Below are 23,429 nucleotides of genomic sequence, written 5' to 3'. Positions count from 1 at the left end.
TTAGATTTCAGTTTTATTCACTTCAAATTAAATTTTATAGTAAATTATAATGCATTAAATTACAAAATACATTGTGGGAAGATAGCCTGTTTCCAGACCATAAATGAACCTTACTTTGGAACAACAGGTCCAAAAAGGGTCCAAAAAAATAATAAAATTTGAATATCTACTATTCCAAGACCACAGTGTTGTTGGAAATGTGATATGATTGAAAGCTGGACCTATTATTGTAGTGTAATTTGATCTTAAACATTTAAATATTGATTAAAAAACAAAATTAATGAGAATTAATGTAGCTTTAAAAAAAATGGTTAGATTTAAATGTCATCTGTGTTTACATGTTGTTCTACAGGAAATTTGAAAAGTTTTCAAAAGCGACAAATAAACAAAGACCATATTTCCATCAATAAATACATTTATTGTCTTTCTATTGTTTCTCTTTAAACACACTATTTGAGTTTCCTGCCAGGCCTGACACTGATGGTGGTCTCACATGTGGGTGGTCTCATCCTCAGCATCTGTGTCATGTGCCACAGAGATCTGGGCTTCAGGGAGGTTGTTGCACTGCAGGTAGCAGAAAACCACCTGGACCTGAAACACAAACACACACAGAGAGAGAGAGAGAGAGAGAGAGAGAGAGAGAGAGAGACAACATGAACACACAGAAAGCATAAGTTTTAAAAAAGTGTCACTTAACCTTCACACCACAGCTGAATGTACATTGTTGGTTAAGTTAGTGACACAAACACTTTTTAATACGTCTTTGCTTAAATAAAAACTCATTAGAAACTCCACAACTCATTATACAGAGAGGTACAGTGGGTTACGTTATAGAATATTGTACAATTTATGTATAACTGAATTCCAAGTTGAGATAACTAATTTATGGAAAAAAAATCTTATTTTGATAGCATCAAAAGATAATGTCAATATTTACTTTAATTATTTTATTCAAATAATTCTTAATGAATTTCTTTCAGAGTAGATTTTTGTTTGTATTTGTTAATTCAATTAAAATAAAATTTAATTAGAATAAGATCTGAAGGGCTGCAATTCTAAAAAAACAAAAACAAAAAACTATTACTCGTAAATTATTTCTCCAATTTATTAAATTCTTTAATAGAAATTCAGTGAATTCAAAAACTAACACCTGGTGGATATACTTTTTGTTGTTGTTGTTGTTTGTTTGTTTTTATTTAGAGTTAATAAATTTTAATTAAAAAACTACTTTTAGGTTACTAAAAGGATTCGGTATTCCTCCACCATACTTTAATTCCTAAACTAGCCTTTAAGTGACAGAACACTTAACTGAATAGATAATAATGATTTTTGTGTCTGGTCAACATTTTCTAGATGTGACCTCAGTTTTTTTATAAACTCTGACTTGCCCTGATCTATGCTAAAACAAAGTAAAAAAAAAAAACATTTGAAAAACCAAACACTGTCGCTTACACCCACCTGTACCTCCACCTCCTGAGAGATGTCCACAGCAGGACCGCAGTGTCCCAGTCCGGCCACAGGGGGGCGTAAAAGGCTCGGACCGAACACTGTGGCCAGGTTCAGCAGAGACATCTTGTTGACGTCCTGCTTCTCAGACACTCTGGGGGAAAATGAATGAGGGGAAAAGTGAGGTGCAAGAAACTTGAAGCAACAATGCAGATTCAAATTATCAGCAGCAACGTCACAAGTCATTTGGCAGTTGAGGGTGTATGCAACTCTAGAGATGATGTCATTGTCAGTTACTGTCATCAGTTCGGTTTTAATTTTGTTGAATGATGCAGATTTTTTTCATGAATGACACCTCAGTTTAATCTAGTTAATTATTTAAATTATTCTATAGCGGATTGTAGAGGAACTCAATCTGAGATGAAGCAACGATTGAGTGATTGTGTGGTGCTGTGTTGTCTGTTGACTCAGACCGTTGGAGGTGGTGCATGAGGTAGAGGAAGGTGTGACGGTTGGCTTCAGGACAGGACTGTAGCAGGGACAGCATGGAGACGAGCCGTGAGTTTATGTCTTGGATGTCTGAAGAGGAAACAGGTCACATGCAGTTGAGCTGACTTTAAGATTCATTTAGAGGTGTTACAGGCCATGTGTTAACTTTTATCAATCACCTGTGGCTGGTTTTATCTCAAGGTTTTTTTTTAGTACCATTACTGGCAGAAAATGGCCTCTAAAGGTTAGAAAATAACATTTGTTAACGTCACATAAAAGATGCCAAAAAGGGAAACCTTTATATTTATTATATAAGTATATGTAAAGTTTTACATCAAGTGTGTATGTTTTAATGCTACAGCTTGAATAAACATTTGTGTTATTCTTTCAGGTTTTGTGCTCTGTCTTGTGTTGTTGATGCGTTCCTCTTACCCAGCGTCGTGGCCAGACTCTGAAACAGCTCAGTGGGTATGAGAGGTTCAGGCAGCTCCCTGAAGTACAGTTTGAGAACACCAGAGACAGCGTTCACCTCTGCACTTCTCAGCCTGGTTACTGCTTCACGCAGATCTGAGCGGGACAGGTGATGATGGTTATGATTAGTATTATTGTATCTTCTTTTGGTACACACTCCCCTCTTTATTAGAGCAAAAGCCCCGTCATAAAACATGAGCATGTAGCTGACAGCTCCCGACATGAAGCCTAATGCAACTTAACTTAAGCAACTTTTAATAACTGACCCACTGAGGTTTTGTTCGTCAGACTGTGGTCACTCAGGACCAAACACAAACAACTAAGTCATTGAACAACAAGTCTAAGAGTGTACAGCCATGTTAGCAGCCCACTGAGGTTTGCACAGTGGTGCTTTGAGCTAAATGCTAACATCAGCATGCTCAGTGTTAATGCTAACATGCTTACAGTCAGCAGACTTAATGTTTAACATCTTGTGTTCGTATGCTAACGGTTGCTAATTAGCACTTGACACAAAGTATAGCTGTGGCTAATGGCTAATGTCATTAGTTTTGCAGGTATTTATTCATGAACCAGGTCACTGGACAAATAAACACTTTGAAATAACTGACAGACATGAATGTTTGTCCCAAATTTCATGGCATATTTTATTCTGGACCTTTGTGATTGTGCTTTAGCATGGATTTTAATGCAAAATTAAGTACCTAACGAATTGTCCAAAGCCTCTTTATGGTGCTCTATGAGCTTTTATATTTTTGTTGGTGATGAAGGCTGTTTTCAGCCGTTTGCATTGTTTGATAATGTGAAACTGGGGGGAAACTGTCAAGAGAAGATTGATTGTCAGTGCAATTCACTGGAACCAAATATGAGACATTTGGACAAAGTTTCACCCCCTGTAATGAATCCAAACATGAAGTAAAAAAGTAAAAATAAAAGTCTCCCACGTTTGGGCCCTGATTTCTGGCCTTACTCTGACAAACACCTGTTGTTTCAAGCAATCGGAGAATATGAAATAACAACTTCTGTGTCTGAATTACACTTTTGAGACATAGCAGCACATGCCAGCAGAAAACTGAGGTTTCGCTGTGTGTTTTCTTACTGCTGTTGAACGCAGCTTTGAGCATGTTGATTTCACCGGTGGTTCCTGAGATCCGGTAGATTCCCACCTCATCCATGCCTCTCCTCTCCACCTCCTCCACACTGCATCGCACCACATGGGGCACCAGCACTCCCTCGTGTCTGGCAGAGAATAGAATAGAAAAGTATGAAGAGAAACACATCCTCAGATTGGGTTGATGGGTTTGATTTCAGACTTCATTCTTGCCACACTTCTGCTTCTCTTCAGCCAACTGTCCCACAAAACAAACCGCCTCACTTCCTGAAACTAGGTGTGCGAAATGGCACAGAGGGGAAATTAAACTGTCGACTCAACTGCAGCTTTCAGTTTCAAGTATTTTAGCCCCCCTCGTGAGCACAGACGGGGTTGGTGAAAACGCTTTTGTTGTATTCGAAAGATTAGCAGGAACTTACTGAGCCACACTTTCAATAGGGACACAGAAGACGGGCTGTTGTTGAGCTGTGGAGCTGGGCAGGTTGAGCGGGTGGGGATTGTACTTAAGGGACAGAGTCACCTCCACTTGGCCGAGCTGTAGAGTCTGTCTCCTCCATCGCTTATTCAGGGATTTAGAGTCCAGCTGATAAACACAAATATGTTCAAATCAACATGAAGGCAGGATTTTACAGAAGGACAACATGTTGAGATTTGTATCATGCATCTTAAAATAAAGTTTGAGTGAGACCAAGGTTAGAAAACAGTCTAGGTCCACCCACCTCTGTTTTTATGTAGACCTTACATTCTACATGCACATATTGAACATGGTGCTACGGTAGGTAAAAATTTCATTCAAATCCATGACCTGCAGTGGGTGCTAATATATTTTCTTTTTTTAAATCTATTCTTTATATATTTATAGCAGCATTCATTCGTTCTTTCAGCCACTTCGGGGCAGCACAAAAAGCTGAAAACACAACATGGACATATAACGCATTTACAAACAATTGCTTATGAAGACATTGAGGAGATACGGCGCCATATTAACATTGACTTAGAGTGATGCTTTGGGCCATCCGATGAATTCCAATAGTCCAACATGGTCTCTCCTTTAAGCTCTGTTTTTGGTTTCTACCATCTCTCAAAGGAAATATGTGAGTGAACCCGAACAGTAAAACAATGAGCTTAAAGACACTAAAATGCTCTGCGGAGCTGAGACGCAACAGGTAATAATAAGCTGAAGCTGAAAGTATCTTCATACCCTTAAAGTAGTTTTTCCCAGGACAGTGTCAACCTGTCTGTCAGACTGACTCACACAGAGCACCTTCACGTTCTGAGCCCCGTCCACCTGGAAAGACAGCTCCTGTTTGAAATAAAGAAGATGTCGTTAACGCTGACACCGAACACTTCAGTGTCCTAAAGCTGCGACAAGAGCATTCATGCCTCACTGTAAGCCTTTCAATCCTGGCTACCAGTTGGATTTAGAGTAGGTTTTACTGCCACTGATCATGTTTAAAGCATGGCCACACTGCAGACTTTTTAATCCCCTATAAGTTCAACTGAGGCCTGACATCGTGTCGGATGCTGTCTAGACATGAAGATGTCATTCAGCAACATGGACTGCCTGACAAATCATCTACCAACTGTGTCGAACTATCAGATCTACAAGACCATAAGACGGGCAACCACAGTGTGAGTTTTCTAACTCCATAAATAACTTTTTTCTGTTTCAAGTTTCAAGTTTCAGACCAAAGTAAGATGAATAATTTTATTTAAAAGGGCCAAAGTCTGACCTGGTCCCAGTGTGGGTTGAGGCTGTGGACTGAAGAGTGTGTCTGGGCCTTTGTATCATAAAACTCATAGCCATCCACTTCCACACACATATAAACACCTGCAAGAAAAGGTGCCAAAAATTATATGACCTTATCATTGACCTGCTCCCAAAGAATTTTAGATATTCAATTAAACTTTTCTTAGTGTGATGTAAAATATTAAAAACATACAGGTTGGTTGTTGCAGGCCCCAGGCAGAGTGAATCGCCACAGTCAGAGTCCCACACAATGACTCCATGTCCTCTACTTGTGGGAGACAGAGACAAAAAAATACCCTAAAGCTCACTGGATTTAATCGACCTGAACTAATCTGAAACTTAGTAAGATGAGAGAGATGTAGGCAGCATGAAGAGATCAGAGTCAGTGTATTTTATTTCAGATTCAGGACGTGTTTCGGTGGACATTGAAAAAGTGTGAGTGAGTGAGGTAGATAAAGAGAAATGTTGGTTGTACCAGCGTTGGAGCTTTGTAGTGGTGGTTGCTGGGTCATTCTCAGTTTCACACATGCACTGGTGAGAGTGAGCAAGTCTGGAGGGACTGTTTCTATGTCTGACAAACAACACATGGCAAGAATAGGCACCAATCAGCTGACACAGTGACTAAAGAACGAAAAAACAAAATCACATTACATTTGATACCAAAAGCAGATATATTCCATCACACGGGACAAAAAAGCTGATAATCCTCATATTTGAGAAGCTTGAACCTGAGAAATCTTTGACCTTTTTGCATGAAAAATTTATGATTAATCGACTATCAAAAAAGTGGTGCTGGTTCCAGCATCAATCATGTAAAATTGATATGTATCAGAAGCAGGCATATGAAGAAAACTGTCAGACATTAGTTGATCTTTTTGGACGTTTCAAGTTTCTCACCTATGCAGACTGTTAACCAAGTCACAGCTACTCTTTTCACAAGTCTTTTTTCATTTAGCTTTCACGCCATAGAAACCATGATGGTGTTGAAGCTGCATTGGTGTTAACGCCCCCAGCCCATAAAAAGATCCTTCACGGATGACTGTATTTTAGCGTTCGGCCATCTGTTAGCAGAAATTATCTACTAATAGATTGCCAACAATCATCTTTAAAATTTGGTAAACAGAATTAAGAAAATAATCTAGTAATTCTAGCAATGGCTTCCAGCTTTGCCGTAATGGGAACTTACTATCTGTGGTGAGTTTATGAATGGCTTCTCTCCATTCTTCAAGTTCATACATCGAGGAGAAGAGGAGAGTGTGATTCTGCAGTGAGACAAAACAGATTGCTCTTATCATGCTATTGCTAACACATTGTCTTGAAAATATTAGGATGTGTGTTAGTATGCGTGTGTGTGTATACCTTGCCGCTAGGGCTGTGCAGCTCCAGTCTATAAACAGGAGAGTGTGTGAGCAGCAACAGCTCCATTTGCTCCAGTTTCTTCCTGCTACGAGCCCCCAAGTTCATGCCTCTGACTCCCTTCTTAACAAACACACACACACACACACACACACATTTTTATATTTCAATCGTGTTAAAAAAAAAACTGGTCACACTCTTCTTTCTGTATTTGTGTCGCCTTCACAAACATACTACTTGTTGCTGTAGCTGCTGTCGGAGGATGAACATCTTGGCTCTTATGGTGTGTAAGCGGAGGTGTGTGTCAGATGATCGCTCATGATCTGCAACCCAGCGTAGTTTGAGACCAGCGAGAGGCAGATACCAGCAGAACCTGTACTGATCCTGCTTCCTGGAGGAAACACACACAAACAGAATTTTAAAAGAAATATTTGCAAATGTATTTAAAAGGAGAAACTGAATTATCACATTGACGTTAAATAATTAGACCCTTTGCTATGACACTTAATCATTTACACCTGTTTCTACACCTTGATTAGAGTCCAGCTTTGGTCAGTTCTATTGATTAGACATGATTTGGCACACACCTGTCTAAATAAGGTCTCATAGCTAACTTTAAGCTAACGTAATCAATTTATACTTTTACCTTAACTGACTGTTTCAGTTGTTTATGCATTACTTTTAGCTAACTGTTTGAGCTGTTTGAATAGTTTATTGCTTTTAGCCATTTCAACCATTATCCACTTCTTTTATCTGCTTAAACCTCTCTGTTTGCTAGCTTGAACAAAATGACACCATTTTATGACAAACAGCTGAGAACAAGATACAACATGAAGTGTTGCTACCGTTACATTTTCAATATGTAGACCACATTTCCCACAAGCCCTGGTGTTCTCACCCTCTGGTTGCATGTTTGAATCTGGTGCACAGCAGGAGGTCGGTGTAAAGAAAGAGGTGACGCAGGCTGCGTTCCCCCTCGCTCACATCCACCACAAAGCCGTCACGCATCAGCTGACGCCTCTGACAAACACACAAAAAGGCACGTTATGTACCGGGGGGCAGCTACTGTACACTGTCAGGAGTGGGGGGTGAGGGGGGGTGCATATGTAAAAATGCATTTAAACACATTTGCATGTTCATCTTAGACAGATTTTGTACAGACGAGCCTCACCATGCCATGACTGAGCATGACCTCACGTTTGCATTGTGAACTTTCATTGACACCAGATAGGAAGCTGCGAGACAATCGAAGAGCTTCCTGTAAGGCTGCGTAATCTGCATGCTCCTCTGGTGTCGTCTTCAGGAGGTCCTACAAGGTCATAGAAAGGTTGCTCAGTCAGAAAATGCCAGGTGGGGAAAAGAGTAGAAAAAGATCCTCTGCTTCAATTATGTCCCTGGAGAAAACAGTAGCAGCTATAAAGGTAAAATTAGAGGTTTAGGATTTGAAATATAATATTAAATTAATTAAATATTAAATTAATTAATTAAAAATTTATTATCCAGGGTTTTCTTACACGCAGCACTAGTGTGGTCTTGGTCACTCTGTCCAAAGGCTTGTACAGTAGAGCTGTGAAGGGACAGACAGCAGTCAGACATAAGCAGCCAACAAGTCGTTTTATATAAAAACACATTTAGAGTTTGTACCTTCAAATGTGTATTTGGTCCGAGCTTTGTCTGCACCGTTGTTAGTCATCATGCTCTGAAAAAGCAAGAGACAAAGTGAGGCTGGTAGGGATAATGATACAACTTGTTACTGTAGGTGAGTATTCTTGTATCTCTCCAATCCTCTGGAAGTAGAGTTGTTAGTACCTCGGCCAGAGTTCGGAAGCGAGGGTCTGACTGTGTGCACTTGTGAACAACTTCAACAGCTTCCTCATAGTTTTCAATGAAACCACCATACAGACCAATCTGGTTCACCTGTGTGAGCAAAATAACGGATGAGAGGGGATACTTTCGATACATATTTGATGATTAGGTGTGTGGACATCCATTGATAACAAATTTTAAAATTGTAGAATATCTTTTTGATATTTGCCACATGAAACGTTAAACAAAATTTACTCAAAAATAATGTATTACAATTATGCAGAAAAATGAACACTTTCGCAGATGATATCATCATTTCCTTTGAATGTGGTTGGCAATCTGGGAGAGCCAGAACCATCCCATGGGGGGCATATATGACCAGAGGGAAAATTTATAGAAAGACTAAAGTTAGAGCTTTTTTCATAGCAGAGATTTAACACAGTTGTGACGTGGGGAACTTGATTCATATGACTTGACTCAAGTCAGACAAGTTTGAGGACTTGAGACTTGTCTGACTAAAACTGATAAAAGACTTGACTTTGACTTGGTTTGGTTTTACATATGAAACAATATTCATGCGCTTATAAAGTGCAAAAAACCTAAACAAAAAAATGTAATCCAAACAAACAAAACAGATTCAATAGAGTATCTCAAGTCATGTTTGTGTCCAGCTGGTGAATGAAAGTAAGAATATTCACTCTCCTTTAGCTTTGCTTTGGTCTCCACAAAATCCTGTGGAAAGTATGTGGGACTTTAGCTGCTAAATGATTCACTAAGTTCTCCAGCTAGTCTTTAACTCCTGCCATTTGACCAGGTCGTGTACGGTGGGTTTAATAGAGCTTTTTTGCTAAAAAAAAAACAAAGGATACAAGCTGTAATTCAACAGAAAACTCACCATTTTCAGAAACAGGTCCCCCACTATCAGCTCAAACCCTGTGTGGCTCATCTGTCTTTCCTCACCCGAGCTTGGATCTGTCTTGCAGTGAGTACTCAGCTGGGCCTTCAGGCCAGAGTAGAAGCTTTGGTGCATGTCTCTGAGCTCGGGCACCTGGTAGAAAACAGTCTGGACCTGTCGACTGGACAGAACTGGCTTGGAGGTCCCGGCTGAGGCCCGCAGAGCCTTCATGGGCTAGAGACAAAAAAAAAAAGCAGTACAAGGGGAGAGGTGCAAGGTCAGCAGTTTAAGTGAGAAGAACATGGAGGACAAAGATAAAGTGGCTGTGGTGAAAATTAGACTGTGTGAACATACTGAATCGAGCGCATAGTTCTCATTTCATACACCACCAAGCCTCATTCACTTGTGTTTCAGTACCCTCTCAGCTTTGGCATATATATTCTCAAACCACTGCTAAATAAATATAGAATACATTTTCATGAAAAATATGAATAACACCCACACAATGGCTTATGCATATGAGCTACAACAGCACAAACAAAACGCAGCAATAAGAGGTTCTGAAACATCTGATTCATATTTCACATCAGTGTTTTTTAAGTCAAATGAGTCACATCTTGAATGAGAATGAGGAAACAGGGGATTGCTGTTGCTATTAATAGCACCAAAAAAAGAAATAAGAAATTGTCCAAGGAAGCCCCTCCTAAATCAACCCAAACCTCAAAAACCTTCTTCTGCTCTCATTGACTAGCGATTGAAATGCTGAAAGCAACAAGGATTCTTTTAAAGACAAGTATATGGCAGAGTCTTTCTTGGCCAGACAACCAGCATTTAATTCTACATAAACTGATTATCATTTTTACACCTCTTTTTGAACAAATGAAACAAATGAGAAGTAAAGTGTTAATTAGTGAACTTTAAAGGTGCCTGTATGTGGGATTTTATTAGCTTGGAACAGTGCCAGGCTAGCTGTTTCTCCTTGTTTACAGTCTTTGTGTTAAGATAAGATAACCGTCTGTTTGCTGTAGCTTCATATAAACTGCAAACATGACAGAAGTTTCAATTGAGAAAAAAGGGGAACCACATTTCTAAGGGAGAACAATGATGACGCTAGATATTAGGGCTGTATATGATCTTTAATGACCCAATGTTAACCAGAGGCAGAAAAAACAACTCAGACATAGTAAACGACACATACAAAACAATAAAATGACCTCCTGTGTGTTCGTGTAAATTAAAAATAACATATTTGAAGAGTTAATATTAATCAAAAATAGAGTTACTGGGTTATTCTGGGTGATATATGGTTTAAAAAAAAAGCATGTCTAATTTCACGACACATGTTGTGAGAGTAGAATTGAAATGGGGAAGTTTAACCGTAATGATAGTCATATCAACAGGGGTTTTCTCTGCTTTTGCAATATGATTAAGCTCATGGAATAACAAATGTCGACATATCAGCCCCTAAGTTTATGATATTGAATAACAAGAGTAGAGTTTGTGCTCGTGTTGTACATATAAAAAGTATAAAAAAGTAAGAAATCAGAATTCATTTTCATGTCTGTATGTGAGTGTGTGAGTGTGTGTGTGTGTGTGTGTGTGTGTGTGTGTGTGTCTTTGTTAATGTTACCATCAGCAGTGCCTCCAGCTCTCTGAGATAAACCTCCTCACTCTCCAGGATGCCCTTTAGAACCACAAGCCTCCTCTCCAACATTTCCTCCGGGCTGCACGACGTCTGAAACAGACATTCAGACAAAATGTTCATCAGAGTCACTCACAAAATCAGTATCATGACAATTAATTCAGTCAGTCACACTCCAATAGTAACATCTGATACAACAGTAGACATCTGAAATGGCAACAGTCATAACAGTAAGATTTTGAGGTGAGATTTATTTTAATCAGATAAATCCTGGGCCGTCTCTAACAGCTCAGACCAGTTTATTGTAATCAGCCTAATATTTCATTAATTTAATGTTAACTAGGCTACTTATAAACATGAACAGAAAATGACTGTATCTTACACATACAGCAGTGAGTCTGTTGGACCCCAACGAGGTTACGACAAGATTAAATTTATTCATTTTTTCAGTTTAATTCCCTGTTTTTTTTTTTTTTGATAGAATAAAAGTCTGAAGTGAATTGGGCACAGGGGCATATGTGGTTTCACATATTATTTTTGGCATTATGTGGTATTCTGGAAAATTCACTAAAATGTAGGTAGATTGATTTCCAATAAGTTGGAGAAGGCAATAACTATTACAAAGTATTGAAAGGTTTTAGGATGCATCTTTATTTGCATCTCAGACCACACGTATGCCGCTTGTGGCCTTGGATCCCTTTCAGCTTTCCTACTGGCAACATGAAAATAAAAGTGCTGAAAGAATTGAACTGCCCACCCCAAATGTGAACTCACAGGGGTGTCGGGGAAGTCTAAACTCTCTGCTTGGAAAGGGGAGAAAATACAGGACGCTGCCTCCTCCTGGAACACGTCCTCCTCCAAGACATCAGTCTCTGCTTCCACTACAACTGACACACAAACACACAAACATGTAATATATGGTAGTACATGGGTGTTATGTAAAATTAAGTTCCCATATCTACTTCCCCCCTTGGAATGTGTGCAAATTAGTTGTGGTCGCAAATTTAAAGAAAGATACCTGCTCTTTAACTGAGGTGGATTAAATAGTAGTTTTTAAAGAAGTTTAAATAGCACATATATATATGTATGTATATATAGTGCATTTTAACAAACATCAACGCTTTTCAAATTGGACACTTTTGAGTTTTATGTAGGAATATGAAATGCTGAATTCTACAGTCTAATGTTTTCTCCAAAGACAAGAAAACACAATGTCTCCATCCCTCACCTGGTACATGTTGGGTCTCCAGATAATGCACAGCCTCCTGGTAGATGTCCATCACAGCTCGCAGGTCCTCTCCTCACCGAGCAGGTCAGGGTTTTGGCGACGTAGCATGTGAACACAGACAGCTGGCGACAAGAAAACTTCCTCTTTCTGCTAAGGACGCACAAAAGAGGAAAACACAACTTCCTGTCTGAGTGAAATGCGCTACTGGCACGTTCAATCCATTCCCACAGTTGCACTTCACTTCCTGTAAATGTGTTCATTTTACTATTCTGATCTTCACCACTGAATATTCCTTCATCACTTACTGAAATGATGATTGTTTCTTTAACAAGCTGCCATGACTATATGAGCCTACATTGTGATCATCTTGTATATTTTACAAGTCAGTACCAGTTTAAAAGTTATAAAAATGTAAAGATATCTAGTGATAAACATATAAAAGTCAATTTTAAAACATGCATAAATTGCATGTATAATACAGTTGAATTATGTGGAAATCAAATTAGCAGGCTTGTTTTAACGAATTAACCAACAAACCAATCATTTATTGAGGAAAAAGCTGCACTAGTTTATTCTCCCGTTAAAGATAAAAGGACTGAGTGACCACTAAGAGCAGAGGAACTGTATTTATTAGTCCGACACTGCCCTCTGCAGGAAAAGAGCTGATACAACATTATTTCATTCACGTTCACGTTTTTGGCCTCGCTGTCTAAGCTTTGGTGGGTGTCAGCTCTTGATTTGTTCCGTAACCGTAGTTGCTGACGTGATGAATGTAAAACCACTGAGGCTTTCAAACATTTCCTGCAGCAGCATTTCAACAGTGGTAGCAATTATTTGCTACTGCCAGTTGTGGTTTGTATTGTCATAAAGCCATTTCTATGCTCTGACGCTGTTTTTTGAGAGCAGTGAAGACTATTCATATGTTGAGAGACCATGTGTTACAAATAAATAATCTGCATTTCAGTGTTTCTCCATTTACAAACATTACCGATATGATCAAACATGAAAAGGCACCAGAAGATATTTGTAACTCAATTTTAGGCTGCCGCTTTAAACCTCCTTTAAACCTCCTTTAAACCTCCTTTAAACCTTTCTTTGTGGCCACTTGGGGTGGGAACAATCTGTAAATGCAACAATTACATATCATCACCTTTTTAGGTTGATGTGCTGAATTTTAGCAAACAGTTGCTTGTTTTGCAGATCAACATTATTCATTATCTGCATCTGCCTGATGAATTTAAGTGCAATATTTGCTCTCTTTTACCTCTGTTTTTTGGTCTCCACTAATTCCTGAGGGAAATATCTTGCTCACTAGCTGATAAATTCTCCACCACGTTCACGTCTGAAGTCTGGTGCCCGGCAGGTGGCAAACTGTGTGTTTATATTTCCTGGTCACAGCTCCCTGATGAGAGCTGAGAGGATGAATTAGAAAAGTATGTTGAGGGCCAGAAATCAAAAACAATGAGCTAAAAGAGAATAAAATTCTCTTGAGATACAACATACTCAGTAACAAACTACTCAGTAAAACTTTAAAACTCTTGAAAACAAAGCAACCGTGTCTTATTTTCAGAATATCCTCACTTTAACTTTTGTTTGTGTTGAAAAAGGTTTGAAAGTCTGTGTTTTGTCTTCAATTGGTTTTTCTATCTTACTCAGTTAAAAACACACACACTTTTGCCTTTATGTTTCCCTTCCCTCTGGCCCAATAAAAAAAAGTTAAACAGAAAATAACAAAAACTTCCAGTCCTCCCAGTTTGTACATGTTTAGAAAGACAATATTTTTGAGAGCACTTGAAGGCAACACTACTGTTATCAAGGGGGGCGCTGCATTCCCAAGTCCCAACATCCATATTATTGATCAGTTTTAAAATTCATTATTATTAATGCTGACTAGCACAGAAAGTGTGTGTGTAGCTTCTCCTCTTGCATTCCTTATTTGACTCTAATTATAAGGAAAATAGGAAATTCCCTGAAAGAGCTGCTCCATTTAAACTCAAGGAAATATTCATTATTTTTTTGTTTGTTATTGGAATTTTTGTTCTCCACATGTTTTGAATTGCTTATTGACACGTTTCATCATCAGTTAACCTGCTTTGCATTGAAGACTACCGCACACTGTGTCAGATCAAACTTACACACTCTCCCCAGGAAACTTCATGGTGATTATTTGGAGATTACGGTCAAGAAAAATTACATGTCAACCCTGAATGTAGTGGTGAGTAACTTAATAACTGAACCTGTAAATGTAAACTTAACTGAAGTGCTTGTTCTTTCGATGCTTTGGTAACTCCTGGCTGAACCAAACTCCATTCATCTTTCAGCCAATTTAAGCAGAATACATGAAAGAAATACCTGCAAAAATAAGTAACTGCAAAATGAATAGCTCTGTCAGAGCACTTCTGGGCACTCCTCCGCAGAGCTATGTGGCGTTGGCAGTGTGAGTACTGTGGTTAAAGCTGCCACAGTGTTTCAGTTTTAAAAATTTCCATTTCCATTTCTTTTCATGCCCAGAATGACTGTTCACAATCTAATATTTAAAAATTGACATTAAAAAGATCGGATCCTCTTTTTTTTAGCTGAATTGTAATTAACCCTAAAGCTTAATTTGTGCAGAAGAATCCATTTAAAGCAGCAGCAGTACTTCAGAGTGCACAACCACATTACATCCATCTGTGATATTTGGCAAACAGGAAATGCTTTTCTTTTTTCTTTGTATTATGTAAATTCACCAAAGTATTTGAAATATTTCGGTCTGGACCAAAGATATGGAATGATCATGTTGCTATCGTGGTTACATCAGCCAAAGTGAGTAAAAAACAAGCCAGTAAACAAGATAAAATATAACAATCAACGCTAATCACAATTAAATCATCATAAAAACATTACTTGAAAATTGTAAACTTGTGATTATAACCTGTTATTGCCAGAAAGATATGCAAACTGTTTTGAAGTCGCAAAACTATTAAAGAAATTTTGCCCCAGTGCAAGAAAGGAATGACTACGTTTCACACCCTCGGTTATATTTCCCCCACACATCAACTCAAGTGTGTGGGAGGAGGATTTGCTGGTATCTTGGGTGCAGTGTGAGCAGTTTCTCTCATTAGGCAGTTGTAGCTCTTTTTCATTGTCTGACTACAAAGAACCTCATGCTGGGACTTGCCCCCCCCCCCCACTGCTTCAATATCTGTAGGCACCGAAATATGTCCACAGCACCTCGACTTCCTGAATCTCACTTGTAGCTCTGGGTCAGGATGTGGTCTCTGTGGCGTCTACCTGTCTCTGCCTCTCACTCTTGTACTTGTTGGTTGTTTTCATAATAATCTATGCTGCTATTCTGCTAATGTTATGACAGTGAAAAAGGCTTAACAAGGGACAGCGGGCTGGTGATCCTCTGACTTTTCCTCTTGCGCCACCATGAGGTTGCCAAATATTTTCATGCTTTTGCATTTTACATTTTGATCAAATTTTGGGGGGGTCGCTGTCTTAAAATCAACAGAATTTGCCTCATGATCTAAAGTAGCTTGTTTTTTGTCCTCTAATAACACTTAATAATAATAATAATAATAATAATAAGTAAGCTAGAAGTTTTCTGCACTTTATTTCATTAAGTGTCACCAGTTCATCATCTGACTATGACAAACTGGCACAAGATTGTACATTTGTGTCTGTTCCTGTGTAATAATCTTTCCAGAAATCAAAGTTTTTCTTCACAAAGAGAGACTTTCTTAATTTTGAGGTTAAAATGTCCCCATTGTAAACCTTACTACAAAGGTGTCTCAAATGAAGGAACACGCCCAATAACTGTGAATATTGCTGCATCGTTGTCAGGCTGTGCCAGCTGTTCCTCTTTGGCAGTTTACTCTTGTTTCATATTGTTCCCTTTGAAATATTAAATAACTCTGCATGACCTGCAATTCATATTGGTTGCATCCAAACTTTGAGTTTATCAGCTTATCTTAAAAAAAAAAAAAAAATCTCTTACAATATATATGCAATTCTTAGTAACATGCAAACTACTTGATGACACACCAAAGGGTTTTTGAATACAAATTTAACTCTTTTTCCATGTGGGTTTCAAACGTGCTATGTTTAACTCTACAAAGTAAATATTTTATCTGTGTGGCTATTTCTGACCTACCACCTTAACTGAGTGGTTGCCCTTTACCTTTTTTAGCTGGTTTGGGTCAAAATTAATTCATTAATTAAATTATATAGTCATGCAACAACCTCAAATCAGCACACCAATTTTCCAATCAGCAAATCATGTGGCAGCATGCAAAGCAAAAAAAAAAAATCCTGCAGATATAGGTCAGGACCTTCAAGTAATGTTCACATCAAACATGTGATCTCAGTGACTTTGACCGTACTGTGATTGCCGGTGCCAGATCAGGTAGTTTGAGTGTTTCTGAAAGAGCTGAACAGTCTTTCCGACATCTTGTTGAAACCGTGCCACCAAGAACAGAGGCTGTTTTGGGAGCAAATGGAGGCCCTGCCCAGTATTAGTGTGGTGTTCCTAATAAAGTGCTCAGTGAGTGTGTAAGTACTACACATTTTCTGACTCTGCAGTAGATAAAAAAGATCATTAAAGTTCTTCATTTTGTGCAGACATGTAGACCTGACATGTAAAGCAGTATGCACACAGAGTTACTAAACTGTTTCCTTATCTATCTTATCTGTGGTCTGATCGCATCAGTCAAACCTCGAAATAATTCACTGATCAAGAGTTGCAGTCAAACTTTTCGATTTGCACGTATAGAAAAAATTTTATTTACTTTCAACATCATGAATAAAGACAGAGGTGAGAAACTGGGGAACATTTCTGATGAGGAGAGTTTCAGCTGCTCAACAGAATAATGTGACTTGGCAAAGATGCTGTGATGTGTTGTTGTGTCAATAAAAGAACATTTGAAGTTTCTAAAGACTGGACACACTGTGATAGCTGTGAGCTTGCTGCCTGCAACATCAGTATGTTATTGGCAAGAGTGAAACAAAGGCCAAACAAGAACCTGACATAACGTCATTCATATCATGACATTCAAACTGGCTGTAATAGTGAATTTAAGGCTTTAAACAGCAACATTAAGTAAACAAAACAGCTATATCTAGATTCTTGGCATTACAAACAGCAACGTGCTACTATACTGAGTATGTTTATGACGCTCAGTGCTGGCTGCTACATATTATATGCAAAAGTAAACAAATCGAGCTGAGGATATTTTTTTTTTTGTCTGCATCTGTCTTCTTCATAATATTGCTCAAACAACAAACAGAAAAAAACATGTCTTGTATGTTTTGAACCTTACAAAAGAAAAATAAGTCCTTGTTAAGACTAACAGCAAACATTCCCTCTAACTAAAATGGCAGCGCACTAAACATTGACGACCTGTGTGGTTACTACTGCAGAGGTGACGGGCATGTTGCGCCTGATCTTCAACTCGCGATTCATCTGGCACCAGACGCATTCGTAGCACCAGAGCAACAAACAGCAGTCTTCACAGCACGAGCCCTGCAGGAGGAAGATGAAGAGGAAGAGAGAGCGAGAGAGAGAAAGAGAGAGAGAGAAGGGATTAATCCAGCAGTCTGATGTACGGACTTATTTACAAAAATTTAATAAACCTACTTAAATAATGCAATAAAAAGTGGATTTTTTTACACTTTAGCAGGATATTTAGTGACTCTGAAGATGTCAATAAGCTTAAATATGCTAAACTGCTCTGTAGAGCTGAGGGGAAACTGCAGAGTTGAGTGATAAATCCCCTGACGGAGTTTCCTCTCCTGCAGTCGTCAGTTAGTGACACACATATCCCTGTTTGTGGAGCAAACTTTTGTTTTCAATAGACAACTGTTACTTTAAGCAATCAAAAGCAATTAGTTGCATGATGAAAAAGGACAATTGATTTTTTATCAGCCAAGAGGGCCTCAGGGCAGGGCTGTATGAGCTGCTGGGTATAGATTTCTGATTGTGGTTTGATAAAGAGCTTCAGTCATCGCTGCATTAATAAGAGATTAACATGCGCCCTCTGAGCAGCGCTACTTCTTCAAGGCAGATTGGAGGCTACAGTGAGTCACTGTCGGAAAGTGATGAGATGGGCTAGCTGGTTAGCGTGCTAACATCAGTAGAGGTAAAGAAGTGATTGAGACAAGAGTTAATATTTCTCGCAACGTTTCCACAACGTTTCCACTCATGTTCATCACCGACTGATGAAAGGTGCTACAAAAGTACATCCTTAAAGACTTAACTCTTAGCATTTTCAAAATGACTCCAATTTGACTAAAAGTGTGCAACACCATTTGTGTGAGTGTGAACCAATGTGCACACTGTACTTAGTAGTAGTATTTGGGTGGTGAAAATTGAGGAAATGTTGCATTTCACATCTGCACATTTAAAATGACACTGGTGACAATGACAATGAAACTGGTCCAAAGCAAACCGCACGCACAGCTTTTACTGGATGCTGGTTAGTGGTTGTCCTGCACAGGCACTTCCTCACTTGTGGGCAAAGACTTGTTGTTTTTTTAAAGCTGAACTGGAGACATTAAACTACAACACTTTTTTTTTTTTTCTCAGAATAAAAAATCTCGTATGTGCGATGGCAATGTAGATATTTGATTCATCTTGCAGCCCTTATTGTGTCATTTATAACTACAGCTTACACATAACACTTAGCAAACATACACATATCCACTGAGAAAAGGCACAATTATTAATCGGAAGAAAAAAGCCTTAGCCCCATGTATAACACCCTCCCTCCCAAACCCGGCCTTACAGGGATGCCGTAGCGTTCTCTAATGGTGGCACGGAGTAAGCAGGACACCACACAGCAGTAGTCCATGCATGGCATGCAGCAGCACCAACCATTCATACTGGCTGTCTCACATTGCATGCAAGGAAAACACCAAAGACCACAGCAACCTTCAGGGCAGAGGAGAGAGAATAGAACATGTGAACTTTGACGTTATTAAGATTGCACGTTAAGGTGTTAAAAATATCTCTTGCTCGTTTTGGATGAAACACAACTGTGAAGAATCTCATCTATAAAGTCACAGAAATTTCACACTGATATTTCCCGGAATACAACAGTCAACCCCGTGACACTGGTATTTATGATCTTCAGCTGTATTTCAAGAATAACTTCACCGCTTTCATACATACAGGTCGTTTTGATGGTGGTGAGTCAGGAGTGCTACTAATCCTGTGCCAACAGCTGTAAACTCTTTGGCAGGTCTGAGAAAATAACGCAAGAACAATTTGTAAGAAATGAATCCTAAATCATTTTTTGTTTCCTTTATAGATACCGGATACTTTTTCTTTGTATCTTACCTACAAAGAGCACTGTGCCATTTCTAGCATCTTTTTTAGGAAGAATATCAGCATTCAGTACAAACATAAAGCGGGCGTTCCTTTCTTGCGCTCAGCCTTAACAAATAAAGTGGGGCAGCCTTTATGCTGCCTGAGAGTCAAAGGTCAGGGCAGAAAATAAATCTTCCAAGCACTGGCTGCTGTTCATTCAGCTTACTGGTTTAAGCAACTGTAAATCCAGCTGCAGTTATGCTCAGGTGTTTATTTTCTGTCTCATCTGGTTACACTCAAATGTTGTGAATGTGAAATTTCAGCCTCAGTTTTTTCTTGGTATTTGTCTTTTGTTTTTGTTGTTTTTGCTGCGTCCCAGATCAAGAGTGAACTTTGAGCCACAGCTTGTCTGCCAACTTGGACGCCAAAATGTAAATTTGAACATCTGAATTTCCATGACAACTGGGCAAACTCCATCTGCTGGTGTAGATAGTGTGAAATGATCAGTTTCCGAACTGACTCAGTGGTGAGATTATTAGTTTATTCAGGAAAGAGTTTCTGCTTATGGGAAGATGTCTCTACCACTGTACCATACGGTAAACTGGAAACCAGGTCTGTGGTTATAATTGGTGCATTTGGTGAAGAAACATCACTGCTGTTTATTGCTCTTAGTTAGGTAGACTTACAGGTGCCCATATCAGAGCAGCAATCACAGAGGCCAGTGCTCCATGCTCCACTGGTGCTGTTGGTGGTGGTCGTCACCGTCATCATCTGCACTGGCTGCTGGTAAACGGCCATGCCTGGAGGATACAGGGCAGAAATGAAGGGGGAAAGTGTGGGAAAGGCTCCATACACAGGAGGAAGAAAGGCTGTCACAGTGTAACAGTATAACATGTACTGTAACGCAGTGTTTTGCCATCCATGTTTCACTACATCCTCCTGAGCAATCACAATAAAGACAAACCTAAGACAGAATCGTTGGGACTGTGCTGGTACTAAAGGCATCCTTGTTAGGGACTTGCAGCGCCTCCACTCACACTCCCCGTGACAATCAACAGTAGTCAGAATTTACGTATGTTGCAATGCATTCATATCAAATGCTAATCTCTTTCACATCTTTTCACATCTGTCTTTTTCAAAATGTATGTAGCCTCTGATCTCAACCACATTCAGCACCTTTTCGAATAAACAGGAAAGCCAGTACGACACAGACCTTACTGCCCAACACCAGCTGAACAATCACATTTGGTAGGTGCGGGATGTATTGCATAGTACCCTGTTTATGTCTTTGTGTGTATAAATAATATGACAATATGGGTAATACTGCAGATCTGTGAGCAGGACTGTCTTATGGCAACTTTTAATGCTTACATTATTCCTGCACCAAAGTGATGCATTTAACTTGATGGACTGGCCAATGAGAAACTGTCTTTCACGGATTTATCCAATAGTTTAAAAAAGATTTGTTACTTCTGATATATGATATAAAAGTACACACAGCTAGATAGAGGAGTTTATACATATTGCCCATCACTTATTTTCAGTGCTTAATCACATCTTCCATTATTCATTGAGTCTGACAGTTCACACTAAGATATATGCAGCTATCATTGTGTTAGTGTTAGCGTTAGCTTCAGTTAATGTTATGGCTGAGTTAGCTTACTAGATATCTGAATGTACGAAGAGATATTCAAATGTTGTCAAATAAAATCAATTTTAGTGAGGTGAAAGGATAAAATACGACGTTCTGTTACGTCATAACCCCATTTCATTGAAAGTAGTTGATTTCATATTTACAGATTTTATATTTATTTTTCTACAGGAAATGAAAGAACACGCCAATGGTTGATGAGATCACGCAAACCAACCGACAAACGTGTAATTACAGCAACTATCAAGTGCATGACAATAAACCAATAAATTACCTTATTAAAAAAAACTCCCTATAGACCACACATCAGGCAAAGACTACCACGTGTCCTATATATGCTAATAAACAAACCTTTTCTTACCTTTTCTCTGGCCCCGAGAGCTCTGACAAACTTTAGAGAGACAGCAACGTGTTCAGTTCACGAGAGCAGCGCCAACAGTTTCTGCTTCACTTCACCTGGAGTTTCTTTTGAGAGAAAAAAAAACTCATTTGTGTGTTTCAGGAAAACACACAACCGTGCACGCGACTCGTCACATCAAGCTACTGTTCAGCACACTATACGTGTTGTCAAAATGCGAACTAACAATTTACATGAGCAGAATAACTTTAACTCACAATAATCTCTCTGTAAGTGATAAGTTAATAATAATAATAATGATAACAAAAAAAGGTGACGCAGTTCAAAATGTGCTAACCTCAGACGGACCAACTGGAGGCTGAAGAAAATTCAAGGTAAAACAACAGCGGACTGGTGCACTCAAAAGGTAATATATATATATGGCTTTAAGTTTAAATGGCGTGTGACAATGATAAATCACAATAAAACTTAAAACTCATTTAGTAGATGCAAACTATCCCCCTGTATAAAATAGCAGGGACGTTACAAACAGGTCATTAAACAGTAAAAAGTAAATTTACTTAACTAGTATTATGACTAATAAAATATGTAAGTAAAACAAACTGTATGATAATGCTGCGTTCACGTACTGTCGGATTTTAATCTTCATGATGAATAGAGCACCTTAATAACTTTGCATTAATTGTAGTAGTTAAACAAATATTAGAGTTTTTTTTAATTTAATTGATCTACATTATTGTTGGTAGACTTTTGTTTCTTTTTTTTTTTTAGAACAGACAGCCATAAACCAGTGGAGCCATTTTTCTCTGTTATTATGTGTATTTACTTGTTTTAATACCTGTCTTTGTGCACTTGGTGGTGTAATGAGCTCAGGAATGAGTTGGGGGTCGGTGTCTGTATTTTTAGACAGAATATTTCATCATATACAGCTACAGCACTCATTATGTATTGATCATCTAATAAAGGATTATCTATTTTTTATAGTCTACTGGTGATCTATATGGTTAGATAAGTGGAATTAAACAAAATGTTTACAAATGGAGAGAAATTACAGCAGCAATTCTGCCTCTGCAACATGAAGTGACTCTTGTATATATATATAATACATATATATATATAACTTCGTAAAGATGTAATGTCTAGTTATATATATATATTATATATAACAAAACATTACATCTTTACAGGCACAGAGAAGGAGACAAGGGAAACATGTTACTATCAGATCAGAGTTTGATGTCTTTGTTTAGACTTTGCAGGAAGCATGTAACCTAAGGAGCAACATGAAAGAAACTCCCCTCATCTAAAGATGAAATCCATACTTTCCTCTGAGGTATTTCTTGTTTACGATAGGATCATATCACACACACACACACACACACACACACAACCTGAGCAGAGGTCTAATCAACCAGATTAAGTGAAAACATGTATGAGTGTGTTTGAGGGTTGATCACAAGTTGATGAAATCTTTGCAGAGGAGCTGCAATTTCATCATTTCCACTGAGATTAGCACATCCAAGCTACTGTACTTTTACTGCCTCTTCTATCTGCAAGACATTATTCAGATACAGTAGACTACACACACCATGATACGGCTGTGTGTGCTTCACTTTATGATCTGGGTGAGGTGGCAGGGAGTGAGAAGGCTCAGGGGCTTTCTATGCATCTCTTTCCAGGGACCTCTTATCTCATTATTTGCCCCATGGGCGGATCTGCACACTGACAGCTCAGGCTGTGTTGTATATTATCAGTCATCGCTCAGGTTTCAGTCAAGTTTGGTCACATTTGCACGAGTGTTAATGAAACTTTGCTCTGCTTCTCATCCACTTCTACTGAAGAGCAGCAACAGCACCTCTGACCGGCCAGCTGCTGAGCTCACAGCCATCTGACATCATGTCACTGCTCTGCAATAACATTTCAAAGCAGCCATGACAC

The 23,429-nt window shown here is 38.8% G+C and overlaps 2 protein-coding genes across 7 annotated transcripts; both read right to left on the bottom strand.

Annotated features, from left to right (window-relative positions):
• si:dkey-33c9.6 (active breakpoint cluster region-related protein) lies at positions 1-12,329 on the bottom strand. Of its 6 annotated transcripts, none has more exons than XM_056368449.1 (22): positions 12,192-12,329; positions 11,738-11,850; positions 10,952-11,056; positions 9,322-9,555; positions 8,430-8,537; positions 8,265-8,319; positions 8,135-8,187; positions 7,792-7,929; positions 7,519-7,640; positions 6,855-7,011; positions 6,624-6,743; positions 6,451-6,526; positions 5,740-5,835; positions 5,458-5,532; positions 5,248-5,345; positions 4,716-4,817; positions 3,934-4,097; positions 3,503-3,642; positions 2,368-2,502; positions 1,920-2,025; positions 1,459-1,600; positions 1-591 (listed from the first exon to the last, which is right to left on the bottom strand). In XM_056368449.1, the coding sequence occupies exons 1-22, from the start codon at positions 12,241-12,243 to the stop codon at positions 490-492; spliced, it is 2,493 nt and encodes an 830-aa protein (XP_056224424.1). In that variant the 5' UTR covers positions 12,244-12,329; the 3' UTR covers positions 1-489. The 6 variants fall into 6 exon arrangements, with proteins under 6 accessions (XP_056224424.1, XP_056224428.1, XP_056224429.1 ...); XM_056368453.1 differs by having other exon boundaries at positions 11,738-11,844; positions 12,192-12,323; XM_056368454.1 differs by having other exon boundaries at positions 6,624-6,740; positions 11,738-11,844; positions 12,192-12,323.
• Positions 12,330-16,927: 4,598 nt separating this feature from the next.
• On the bottom strand, positions 16,928-21,632 carry ponzr1 (plac8 onzin related protein 1). Its single transcript, XM_056368429.1, has 4 exons — positions 21,495-21,632; positions 20,169-20,282; positions 18,959-19,104; positions 16,928-17,697 (listed from the first exon to the last, which is right to left on the bottom strand). Exons 2-4 carry the CDS (start codon positions 20,278-20,280, stop codon positions 17,560-17,562), a joined length of 396 nt encoding a protein of 131 aa, XP_056224404.1. The 5' UTR covers positions 20,281-20,282; positions 21,495-21,632; the 3' UTR covers positions 16,928-17,559.
• Positions 21,633-23,429: the final 1,797 nt, after the last annotated feature.

Source organism: Seriola aureovittata, chromosome 23 (genome assembly GCF_021018895.1).
Source record: "Seriola aureovittata isolate HTS-2021-v1 ecotype China chromosome 23, ASM2101889v1, whole genome shotgun sequence".
In the NCBI taxonomy this organism is placed as follows: domain Eukaryota; kingdom Metazoa; phylum Chordata; class Actinopteri; order Carangiformes; family Carangidae; genus Seriola; species Seriola aureovittata.
Note: the sequence above shows the minus strand (reverse complement) of the source record. Positions and strands in the feature narration are given on the sequence as shown.

Coding starts and splice junctions, on each gene's coding strand:
- ponzr1 (XM_056368429.1), bottom strand. CDS start 20,280: ATGGCCGTTTACCAGCAGCCAGTGCAGATGATGACGGTGACGACCACC. Junction 19,105..20,168: donor CTGCTCTGATATGGGCACCT/GTAAGTCTACCT, acceptor TCTGCCCTGAAG/GTTGCTGTGGTCTTTGGTGT. Junction 17,698..18,958: donor GAGAACGCTACGGCATCCCT/GTAAGGCCGGGT, acceptor TTCCTCCTGCAG/GGCTCGTGCTGTGAAGACTG.
- si:dkey-33c9.6 (XM_056368449.1), bottom strand. CDS start 12,243: ATGGACATCTACCAGGAGGCTGTGCATTATCTGGAGACCCAACATGTA. Junction 4,098..4,715: donor TGGGAAAAACTACTTTAAGG/GTATGAAGATAC, acceptor TGTGTTTATCAG/CTGGACTCTAAATCCCTGAA. Junction 1,601..1,919: donor CTCATGCACCACCTCCAACG/GTCTGAGTCAAC, acceptor ATTTTCCCCCAG/AGTGTCTGAGAAGCAGGACG.